Source organism: Mangifera indica, chromosome 9, assembly GCF_011075055.1.
Source record: "Mangifera indica cultivar Alphonso chromosome 9, CATAS_Mindica_2.1, whole genome shotgun sequence".
NCBI lineage: Eukaryota > Viridiplantae > Streptophyta > Magnoliopsida > Sapindales > Anacardiaceae > Mangifera > Mangifera indica.
The window spans coordinates 8,328,102-8,341,431 of NC_058145.1; the positions used below are offsets into that span (position 1 = coordinate 8,328,102).

Here is a 13,330-nt window from a genome sequence, read left to right on the forward strand (position 1 = left end):
CAATGATGAAGATTTCAGAGAATAATTATGAAATAAAAGAAAAAGCCAGTACAAATACATTGATGGTTTTATTGCTTAGTTCTCTTGATATTCCCAAAGCCGATCCTCTTTCTCGCCTCTCGTCTTCTTTTTCTCTTCCTTTTTCAAGAATCTTTCAAGTAAACAAACCCTAGAAAGACCCGCAGCCATGGTCTCCACACCCTCCACTTCCACTTCCACTTTCTTTTTTTGTTTATGTTTAAGCGTTTTAGTCAGCTTTGTGTTTGGGAATTCTGAAGGAGACGCTCTTTATACCTTTAGGAAAAGCTTGTCAGATCCAGATAACGTTCTTCAGAGCTGGGATCCCACACTTGTTAATCCCTGCACTTGGTTCCATATCACTTGTAATCAAGACAATCGCGTTACTCGAGTGTATTTACTCTTTCTTGATCTATTTATTTGTTCTTTCTTTTTTTTCAGTTTTGTTTCCGTCTGGGTTCCTGTTTTCCCATCTTTGGTCGGTGGGTTTTTAATTTCCTATTTTAATGATGCTTGAATTTCTGTTTAATGGGCTTGAACTGAGGCCATTTCTATTTCAATTATATTTGTTTAGGCAAGCAGCTTTACGTCTGAGTGTTTTTTTTCTTTTTTTTTTTTTTGCGCTTCTTGACAAGCAGCTTTACGTCTAAAAAATTGTATATTGGTTGTTTGCTTAATCTGTTGCTAATTGATGGTCAACTTTTGTTTCCCTTTTAGTGAGAGCTCCTTTTTTAATACAAAAAAGTATTAATTGCTATCAAAGACTTCTCGACTGATGAGCTTATGATAACTTATGCAGGGATTTAGGTAATTCAAATCTGTCTGGACATCTAGTCCCTGCACTTGGGAAGCTGGAACATTTGCAATATTTGTATGTTTTTTCCCTTCAATTCTACACTACGATCTGCTGCAGTTTCTTTTGTTAAATCAGTTGCTGTTTCAAAGATCATCATTTGCTTGATTACTAATTTTGTACAATTCAAAATTGCTTTGTCGTGTTCTCATAGTTTACTGCAGATTGTTTAGATTTTAATTAAATTTAAATCAAAGCTCTTTACTTTGTCTGCTTGTAGGGAGCTTTACAAAAACAACATTCAAGGAACTATCCCTGCCGAGCTTGGTAACTTGAAGAGCCTCATCAGCTTGGACTTGTATAACAACAACATTTCTGGAGCCATCCCTCCTTCCTTGGGAAATCTTAAGTCTCTGGTCTTTTTGTAAGTTCACTAATGTTAATCGTTTTTATTAAAGAGAAGACATCAATTTGGGCATGTATGATTGAAATGTTCTAGACTTTAATTTTCTCAGTTTGCCTTCTTAATTTGTAATTGGATTATCTGTTTATTTTTTATTTTAAACTTGACTGCAAATATTCTATAATGGTTGGACAGTCGATTACCTAGATGCAAGAAGTAAGGTTAAGAAACATTTGTGATTGTTCACCATGCACTTAGAGTTTCTAGGGAGGTCTGCTGCTTACATACTTCAAAATGTTTAATTTATTTTTTCTCTTCATTGTGTGTGGATTAATTATATTGCTTGTTCTAGAGATCTTTTGGTTTAGAAGTCCAAAATTCCAGGGTCAAGCTTTAGCATTTGTATTTAAAGAACTCGCTTTGTCTAGTGTGGAATTCACACAAGGATTTCCCGGATTAGGTGAATCTCTTTTTGATTCCTAATTGAGTAAGTAGCATTTGAGAAGAATCTGTAAATTCTTGGTATCTGCTGAACTCCTTATTGGAACGTCTTAAGTGTGCCCAAAGGTCCTTGCAGCCTGTGTTTCTCTTTGATTAGCTCTGTCAGATTTTTCTCAGTTTATTTTGCTGGTTTGACGTACGGTATATATAGTGATATCAGTTGCTCACTTCCCTTACATGATTGTTTGTATTGGGCAGGCGGCTTAATGGTAACCGATTAACTGGACAAATACCCAGGGCACTTGTCGGAATTTCAAGCCTCAAAGTTGTGTATGTGCAATGCTTTTATATGATTTTCTTTAGATATTTTTTTATGTAAATAGATGCTGTCTTATATTTTATCATGTACGGCAATAAACTAAGAATTTGAGGAAATTTCCCTTTTATGTTTTTTTTCAGGGATGTTTCTAGTAATGATCTATGTGGAACAATTCCTGCCAGTGGGCCATTTGAACACATACCTCTCGACAAGTATATTTTATTTACCTCCTAGTTATATTTATCATTACTGAATTGTTGCTATGAGTGTTTTATATGTGCTCCTTTGTTCATCATGATAACCTTGTATGTGTCTTGGCATTGCTATAATTGTTGTTTTAAGTGTTTTTTTGTCAATAAGGATTGATTTAATATCTTTTTTTTTTGTGTGTGTTCATTTAATTTGCGTGAAGCTCAGGATTTTGCATGTTTACTTAGGCATCATGCACTGACATGAATATTGTATGTAATTTGTGTGATTATAGACGAGGAATGCATTCATTAGTTTCTCTTATAGACTAGAAGTGTATCTGTGTTGACATGGTTCATCACTGAAGAGGGAGTTCAACAATGGCTGAAATTTGAATATGTATTATTAATATATATATGTAGTTGAGTGTGTGCTATAGAAATTAATAACAAAAATTGGCCAAATCTCTTTCTGTTTTAAGTGTATAAACAAAGACAGAATATTCCTATAACATTTATAGATGAATGCACTAAGAGAAGCTAATGGAAGAGGCCTTGCCCCATGAAATATTATCATTACCAACATTAGTGATGTAATTTATTACTTTAGAAAGCTGCAGTTCTCTGGCCTGGCTTTTGTTCTGTTCCTGTCCTTGTGCCATTGATTTATTTGATCTCTTAAAGAATTTTCATGTGGTTTTCGTGCATGCGTTATTTAGATTGTGAGAATAAGAGATACAATGCCATCTGAAAAATTGATTGCCATTCTGTCCACTTCCTGTTCTTGAAGCATAAGATTTTTAGTATTCTAAGACCAAGATTGTGAGAATAAGTATTCTTTCCCATGCACTTTAAAAAAAATCCATTGTAGTTTGTGTTCCTGAATTTTGCTGAACATAAGATGGAGCATGGAATTTTCTTCTGCCCTACTCAGGTCTCTATTACTTGTATGGTTTTTTCTCTGGTAGTTTGTAACAATATTTTGTTTGAATGTTGTAGCTTTGAGAATAATCCCAAACTAGAAGGTCCACAGTTGCTGGGACTCGCGAGTTATGACACAAACTGCTCATGAATGATTGACAGTTGGTTTCTGATAGATATGTACTTGAAAATTCAAATTGTCCTACCTTTAACACAGCAGTGTAGTTGGATCAGTGAAGTGAGACCCTTATATATATATATTAAGTATACAATACTGCTTGAATGCATCTGTAATTGCATTGTTATGCTATTTGCAAAATGTTCAAAACAAGAATTTTATAGATGTAATACTAGTGAAAGTTTCTCTGTCGTTGATGCAGTAATTTGATTTTACTGGCACAATTCTCACTTGTATTTATTCTTCTTCATTGACTTCATTAACTTTCTCAGTACATTCCATATAAAATTGTTGAAAGACTTGACAATAATATTACTCTACAGTGGCTTCTAAAGGCTCTATAGCTGTTGCCAGTCAGTAAGGTGTTTTTTTTTAAGTCTATTAGGGAATCTTGAGATTAAATCTAGTTCATTTTTCATTTTAACATCTGTTATTTTGTGAAACTTTGAGGGTTATATGCGTCATTAAATTTTGTTTTTATTATATCTTTAATCATCTCTTTCCTCTTTTCGTGCTTATGCCTTAAAGCAATTAGTATTTGGCATATGTTTCCTTTATTGGAAAGGACAAGCGAAGAGTAAGGTGAAAAAATATAGGCAAAAATATTTTGTAATGACCTTATTTATACTTAGAAAAAGTCATATTTTCATTTTTATGTTTTTGTTATGACATGCCTACCAACCAATGAATGTGTAAGAATGTTATGTAAGTGTGACTATGAACATTGCGTTTGAAAGGTTTGTGAAGAAATTTGAGAGATGGAGGGAAAGTTGAGAGGAGAGGTGGGGAAAATTGTGCAGAGTTGTTAAGTAGGTTAGACAACTAAAGGTAAACTATTTCTCTATTGCCCATCCCGAAATATACAAAGGGATTTATCTATGGATTTTGTACCTTTTTGGGAACAAAGTATGGTAAAGATTTTATTGTAGTTGTTGTTGATGGATTTGTGAAGATGGCACATTTTATACTTTTTAAGATGGTAGTCAATGTACAGATTGCAATTGATATTTTCTTTCTTGGTGTAGTACAATGTAATTGGTAATTATATGTTTACATGGTGTTCTCAAACCTATTACTTCAGATCAGGATGTCAAATTTCCATGGTTGGGCATATTATATGGAAAAAATTGAGACTGAGCTGCAGTATAGTGGTGCTTTCCACCCACAGACTGATGATGAAACAAAAGTTGTGAATGGATCCCTACAAAAGTTGTGAATGGATCCCTTCAAAATATGAGATTTGTTTATGGTGATAAACAAAAGAGTAATACTATGTGTATCTATATTGAGTACACAAATGAGTATCTCTATTTATGTATATTATCACATGATCATGTATTATTTTATTTTTAATTTAAAATTATCTAATTACATGATAATATACATCAAATTCTTATTTATTTGTTAACTCAAAGTGGGTTGTATAGTTTTATTGTAAACAAAAATATTGGGATGTTTTCCCTTCACAAGTTGAGTATGAATATGATAGAAAGGTGTATCCATCCATTAGTAAGACACAATTTGGGGTTGTCAACATCAACCTCTATGCAACACTTTGGATCTAGTGTCACTTTATTCTTAAGGAGTCTGTAAGGCTACAAAGAATTTAGCTTAACAAATTTAACAAGTACATGCTGAGAGGGAAAATCAAAAGTTGTTGCTAAGCACTAGGTTGAATAATGAAGGAGATTTGCATGGCTTATCTTTACAAGAACAAATGTCCTGGCATTATAGTTCAAATATATCTTTGACTTCGAATAACAGGAAACTTTACTGACAGTGTGTTTGGCCATGTATTACACCAACATACCAGAGGAGAAGGGAAAGGAAAGCAGCGTAGAACTCTCATAATTGGATTAGAATCGGTTAATAAAGGAAGGAGAATATTGGCACACTTGGGATAAGAAACAAATCAATTATTCTAAAGGCAAATGGGAGAGAAAGAAGAGCAAAGTTTAAAAGTTGATTTTGGAATTTGGGGACTTTTGCGTGAGAGGATTTAACACCTCTGTTGCCAGAGTTATTTATATGTTATCTTGTTAAATTGTTTACAATAATTATTTGCCACTGGAATGTTTCATGTGTTATGGAATAATTTTTTAATAAAGAGTGTTTACAGAAATATTAATCTCATCTTTTGTGTTTGTTACAATATTGTGAGAATTTTATAGTGTGTGTAGATTGATTGGTTGTGTTATAGGAGTAATAAAGTGCAAGAGTTGTTGTGAGGGAGGAAGTTGTTGTTGAGCCAAACAAAACATGTATGTAATAAACCTAGTATAAGAGTAAGGTTGGAGTGGGTTATAGTGCATACTAGAATGGATTCGAGAGTTGGGAAAAGATTTGAACAACATAATGGTCTAATTGGAAACAGAAATGTGCTCTCTAAAAGAGAGCATGGTGGAGATGAAGGATGGCATTAGTCTATCAAATAGTCAATAGGGAAATCAAGACAAATCTTTAGTGGGGTAATCAAAATTTATGGGAGACGTGGGAAGAGAAGTAATGCAAGAATGGATTGATGGAGTTTTGTGAATGATGGGGAGACGAGAGTTGAGACCATCAAACTAGGGCATCGACAAACGAAATATGGTAGCTCAAAATGTAAGGGGATTTAAAAATCAACTTACGAGAATCAAGTTGCCTACATTCCATGAAGAAAATTCAATGAGGTTGAGAATAGGGCCAAATGATATTTTAAGGTGCACTGAATTGGGGACAATGATAGGGTTCATATCATTATCATTTGCATGGGTGGACTAGTGCTAAATTGGTTGCAATGAGGGGAGGGCAAGTAAATCATAGTAAAATGAGGGATATTCAAATAAGCATTAATGGAAAGATTTAGGTCGTCATAAGAAGGAACAACACATGAGGAGCTATTTTCAATTCAACAACAAGGGACTGTGGTTTAATATTAGAGTTGGTTTGAGAGACTTTTAGCACCCCTATCGAATTTATCAGATGTGTTGTTGAAATGGGCTTTATTTAATAGGTTGTGTGAGGAAACTCGAGCAAAACTTTGGGTATTGATTCTAGAATCTTTGGCCTAAGTGATGGGATTGATCTAAAAAAACAAAGGATCAAAATATTGTACTAAACCAAATGAGAGAAATGAGAAGGCGAGCTGTCAAAGGAGTTTTGGGCTTGTCTGTTGGGCCACCTAATTGTGTCAATCCATTTACCCTTACCTCAATTTTCTCCAAGTATACCCTAATTCATATAACATTCTTTTCCAAACACATACCCCTAGATGAAACATACACTTGAAAAGACGTGTCAAAGTTAAACTTTTTTTTAAATATATAGAACAGATAATAAGATGATTAGCACTTAACTGCTTTCAACATGCAAAAAAGTGTATAAATGCTCAAATAAAGAAATACTGAATAATTCTAAATATCATATCATCATCCATAAAACATCCATATGTTTGAATACAACCCCATGAAAATAAATGTGCATAAAAAGTTTTAATTGACAAATAAATACATCAAATCATAAACATAAGCAAAAATGACTAAAACACCCCTTAGTCTCATACAACCCCCTAAGCTAGATCATTGGCTCCCAATATGTCTTACTACTCACCTTGTATATATACAAAACCACAAAAAAATAAGAGTGAAAATCACTCGGTAAGTAGGTGACCTCTAAGTATTTTGCACACAACATCTAATATTCTGGTGTTCCATCTCTAACTTATGTTGTGTTTACTAATGGATGTTTCTTCAACGTTCTCTTATGTCCATCCAACTTATCACGACACCTTTGTGCCCTTTGTACATAGGCAACATCATCTCAAGTGACTAAAGCTTAAGTTGAACTCGACATATTTAAGTAAAGTTTCACATCATTTAGGTAGAGTAAATAGCTTACTCCCGATTACTAGTATAATGTGAACTGAATTAAAGGGCAAAATAGAAATTTAATAAGTTTATTTTATGTTTCTACTTATTGAGTGTTTATCACTCACATTTTCACATTTTGTCTATTTTGCAAGAGATATGATCGAGTGATGGCTGCAGTGCAAGGGTACGACGGGCATGAGCAAGTAAAAGGGTTTTACATCATTTTACTTTAATATGTATTTGCATGTTTTCAATGAACCATGTAATTAAACTTTATTTGGATTACATGTATTTTGTTTTTGAAAAGTCGTAACATCCTTTGTACTCTTTCAAATTTGTTTTTAATAAAAGATATTTTAGTAATTTTATTACCAAAAGTTATTTTATTATTTAATTTTACTTAAGTACTTGCTTTTTTGGGTCAAAGTTAGTAATACTTTCCCACTAAGGGTAATATATCTAAATGGTGTTACACACGATAGTTGTCTTGTGATAACACTTATGAGATATTTTATGCATATGTCTATTATAAGGGCATTTATAGTAGGATGTCAATCTAGTGGTTCATATATATAGTGTGAATGGAAAAAGGGATTACATGAGTTTATTCTTCACATGACTAGTGAGATACTTCAAGCACATACTCATAGTGGGGACCACCTTTGATCGATTCTAGTAGTCCATGATAATTGTATGAAAAAAGATTTTATGAGAGTTTATTTCCTTATATGGCTAAGGTGTCTATGCATTTGCAACTAGTCTGATTGGCAAATTGAAGAAAAAGTGAATTTAAGTGTTGAGATTGAAGAGGAATGGTCATACTTTCTCTAGGAGTAATGAAAAAGTTGTAATGTATTTGTCATCGTGAGAAGGGATGAGAGAGAAGTCTTGATGACTTTAGTTATGTGTAGGTTTACGCATGTTAATATATAAAGAAACGTAAGATAGTGTGAGTATTGAGTTGTGTACAATTAAGTTATTATATGTCACCTACTTACTTAAGTGTTTAGCATTTATTCCTTTCTTGTTATTGTTTTGCTAATTGGAGATGATATATGCGGGTTATAGGAGGAGCAAGAGTTAACTAGAGAAGATGTATGAGGAGAGGATTTTCTTTATGATATATTATGTACTTATGTTTGTTATTATGCACATTGGTTATGTATGGATTTGAAACATATTTTAAGATTTTATGTATGAGCATGTTATGTATATACACTTTTAGTATATAAATATATACACACAAATGTGTCAATATATGATTGTGTGTTACTTTATTATTAATCTAAAGTTACCAAATCATATCATGACACATCCATGTGTGTACACACTTATGTACTAAAAATGTGAACACATACTTTTATTCTTTTATGTATTGACACCATTTGCCCAATTATATATGAAGTTTTAATTAATACTCATTTTAGTGTCTGTTTTGAAATATTTCTATTGTGTGATGAATTTTAAATTACATGGTTTTTAAGTATAGAGTAAGCTAACATGTTTATTCGGATGTGTATTCTTCTTGGAGGGTATTCATTTGCAAAAGAGTGTTACAACACTTGAGGTTTGATGGACTGACATGATAACGGGTCTTGACACAACACAACATGATATATGGCACAATTAGCCTTATCTTTTGAATTTTTTTTACTAAGCTTTTAGTTTTTGCAACAAAAATAATGACAAATAATTAATAAGTTTAGATTCTTTATTTTATTATTTGGTTTTCCCTTAAAATTAATAATAAATTTATTATTATTTTTTAGTTTTTCATAATATGAGTGAAGCCTTTTGGATTTCTATAAAAATTATTTGGATTCCTTGTATAGTAATAAATAAATAATAAATATTTTAAAAAAATTATGCATAGTATTACATCAGGTTGAACCGAACTTCATGGCCCCTGACATAGCCCACGTGGCCTGTAGGTTGGCTCAAGGTTGCTATAACGCGAGTTAGGACCCCACAGGCGATGCCAAAATGAGGGGACTCGAACTGAGCCTTAGGTCAATCCTACCTCTTTAACATGTCTACATTTATATAATAAGTGTTTTTATATTTTGATAAATTAATATTAAAAATCTTTTACATTTTTCATACTAAACTACAAATAAATTTTTATATAAGATACACTAATAAATCATCTTTCATAATCTAAACTAAAAAAATGTGCCAATCATAAAAATCGTTTCACAAGGTGGGTATTTTTGGTCTTCCTCTTGCCCATTTTTTCTACACCTAACCATTTGTATTATTGAGTTGTATTCATATAATATATATTCAGGTTTTAAGTTAAAGATCTTAAATCTTAACTAGACTCAAAATAGAATCATATAAAAAATTTTCAATTCCAAAATAAATCGAAATTTTTTCATATTGATCTGACTCAATTTGAATTAATCCAAACAATAAATAGGTAAAGTCATGTCAAAATACAATATATAACAATATGATTTATTATGAAATAACACATTTTATCAAATATCAAAGGATAATACACAAAAACATATTTTGACATAAAACGATATTTTGTCCAAGTCAAATCGTTTTATTTCAAATTTATACTAAGGGGGCATTTAGTTGGATTAATACAAAATTACTTTGATAATTTTTTTTATTATTCACATTATCTTGTTTGGTTCGTTTGGTAATAAAATATTTTGATAATATTGTATTACTAATAATAATATGAGAAGTAATATAGATGATAATATAATCACTAATTTTATAGGTATTAAAAAATATTCTAAAGTAATATTAATTTTGTTATAATTATATCTTTACTTATTAAGTTTTTATGATTAAAATATTATCACTTTCAATTAATATAACAAACAACATGAAAATTTTTTTTTGAATAATTATACCTAATGACATTTAAGTAAAATAATATTTTAGTATACTTTTATTATATCCAACCAAATACAATAATTTTTTATACTTATCAATTTTTATCAAATTTACTAATAATTTATACACAACAATATTTAATTTAATCATATTTATGTTAATCTTTCATTTTTTGTAATAAATAATTATCTGAACTAAATGCACCTTAATAATTCGCTTATGATTTTTTTATATGATCAATTGTAGGGATAAAGAAACAAAATTATAATTATCAAGAATCTAGATAAATATACAATTTCAACTTTAAAATAATGCAATTGATAATTAATGAGATTAATAATTACTTATTAAATATTTAAAAATTTTAATTTCTATTTCATACGATGAATATGACTATCATAAATATTAATACCACTAACAAGTGTATGTATACGATATATCAAATATAATATGTTCAAATTAGTAGCAATTATAACATACCAACAAAAAAAAAAAACTATAAATAGCTTTTGATAAGTCTACCAAATAGAATTAAAATGAATATGGAGTTATAAAATTATGCTAAAAGGGTTATGATTAGTTCCACCAAATAGATATCTAACTAACTTGTATAATATTTCAAGAAGCAATGCCTGGGTGATTTAGATTTAGTATTTGGTGATGTAATATTAATTTTTTTATTGATTCAAATTAGAGAATATGAATTATGTAGATTGAGACTCTTTATGTCAAATAAAAAAAAATTGATATTTAAGATTTTTTTTTTATATCATGTTATACAATATTTTATTTAAAATTTTTGGATTAGTTCAAGTCAATTTAGATTTGCTTTGTATCAACCCAAACACAATCTGATTTTTTTAGAGTTAACTTGAATTACTTTTTGTGTTGAAAATCATAACTCTAACCTATTTTTTTTTATCGTATTATGTCAGATTAATAAATTGTGTTAAATTTTACTAGACCTACTATTGCGTGAAATGTAATTTAATAACATATATATATATATATATATATATATATATATATATATATATATATATATATATATATATATATATATATATAATAATAATAATAATAATAATAATAATAAAATTATGTGCATAATTTTATATACATATAATGATGTGTTATCATATGATTGACTGTTGTTTTATTTTTAACTTTTAACTATCTAATCACATGATAACATATTATTATTTGTGCATAAAATTATATATAAAAATTGTGCACATAATATTACTCAAAATTATATTTATCAAATGGCCAAAGGAGTATTTCCCACCCAAGTTTTGGTGAAATAACAAATATATTCGTGACAGATAAAAAATCTAAATAATCACCCAAGTTTTAGTCTGTTTGGATATACCCACAAATTTTTTTTTTCAAGTTAAGGGATAAAATCATCATTTTATCAGTAATATTAAAATAATTAAAATTATATCATATTTTATCTCTTGGTTTGGAAAACTAACATTTTTCCTTTAAAAATGAAAAACCATTCCTCTTTCTATTTTTATCATATTACTGTGGATTAAGTTTTAAAAAATTCACTTTTTCCCTCTAGGATACCAAATTTGAAATTCGACCACTTTCTCTTATGAACGATGGACCAACGATAGAAGAATAAGACGGAGTCGTTCAAAGGGTGACGAGCGTCGTTCAGATCAAGAGAACGCTTTATCGTCTAGATCTTTAGATGATGAAGCGTCATCCATTTTGGAGGACACTTCGTCGTCTACACTAAATAACAAGCGTCTATCGTCCTTACTAGATGACGTTCCATCATTTAGATTTGAACTATGCTCATCATCCATCAATGCACCGTACCAATGATTGGTAGTCAGAATGAGAGATGAAGAAAAAACTTAGAGATTTGTGATAAGGGAAGTCACTTTTCAAAATTTAAACATGAAATGAAATATTAATTTTTAAAATCTGAAAAAGAAAATAAGATAAAATTATATATTTTTTAATATTATTGTTAAATAGTAGTTTTATCTTTATATTTAATAACAGTTTAAAAATAAGTGAATATTTGAATTTTTTATTTATTATAAATATATTTTTGAAATTATACTAAAATTTGAATAGAAAATAGTCCTTTGTCCTTAGCAAATTTGTAGAATTCGTGATTCTTTATGCTTCATAATTTAAAACTAGATCATGGCCAACATCATCGTTAGTTTGCTAAATTTGTTGATGTTATCATCATAAAATAATAATTAAAAATTTAAAACCCATTCTCCCCACTACCAATTATAGTGGAAAGGTCGTACCCCTTTCATAATTAATATATATATATATTTTCCAATTTCATAAGTCAATTTATAAGTGAATATTACAAATAATTTGTCACCTTTTATGGTCAATTAATTTACCTAAAATAAAAGGCTAAACTAAATGAAGTATCTAAAGATTTTGTCTATTTTAAACTTATAAAAAAAGATTATGTGTTTGGCTAATTTTATGGGATATACTATGATTTGTTTCTTTTCTTATCTGTTTTTACTGAAATTCTATTTTTTTATTATAGGAGTCTTATAAGATATTGTTAATAATAAAAAAAAAAAATCACTTTGAGTTGATTTAAATGATTTTAGATAAAGTTTTAATATAATTTTATGGTCTTTTATTTTACAATAAATTTTTAAAATTATAATGTTAATAAAGGAAGATGTCGTTTTATTTTTCAGTTTGGGTTAAGGTTTAAAGTATTTTTAAACCGAATTAAACTGTAAACTCTATTTTTAAAATACATATATATAATTATATTTGATAAATTTTTTTAATAAATAATTAAGTATATAACTTATCTTTTTTATATTTATTTGCTATTTTTTTATATGTATATTATATATATATTTTATATTTTTTTACATATTTATATTATATTTTCAAAAACTATAATTTAATTAATTTTATTAAATAATATATATTAAAAGTAAATGATTTTAATATATTCAAACCAGATAAACCCATATTTTTTAATTTGGTTTGAAATTTGAAATAGTTTGATTTGAAATTTTTTAAAATTTTTTTTAATTTAGTTTAAAAAAACTCTCAAACTATATTAAATTAGATGATGCACATCCCAATTGTTTTTCATATATATTATTTTTTATTAATTAGTTATTAATAAAAAATAAATAACATTTTTTTAATTATTTAACGGATAAGTTAGTATAGAGCGTTTGATGGTAATGGAATGGCAAAAGCGTCAACTTAAAAAGAAATGAAAAGTGTAAGGATGAGGCGAGGTAACCAAGGTGTGACGTAAACGTATCTGGGATTGGGTAGCAGTAAATGCTCTCCTACACGTGTACGCTTCAGATGAGATTGGTCCATTTTCACAGTACTTA

General features: G+C 29.2%; 1 protein-coding gene across 1 annotated transcript; it reads left to right on the plus strand.

Annotated features, from left to right (window-relative positions):
• On the plus strand, positions 1 to 3,485 carry LOC123225054 (leucine-rich repeat protein 1-like). Its single transcript, XM_044648902.1, has 6 exons — positions 1 to 411; positions 818 to 889; positions 1,092 to 1,235; positions 1,914 to 1,985; positions 2,115 to 2,186; positions 3,162 to 3,485. Exons 1-6 carry the CDS (start codon positions 188 to 190, stop codon positions 3,232 to 3,234), a joined length of 657 nt encoding a protein of 218 aa, XP_044504837.1. The 5' UTR covers positions 1 to 187; the 3' UTR covers positions 3,235 to 3,485.
• Positions 3,486 to 13,330: the final 9,845 nt, after the last annotated feature.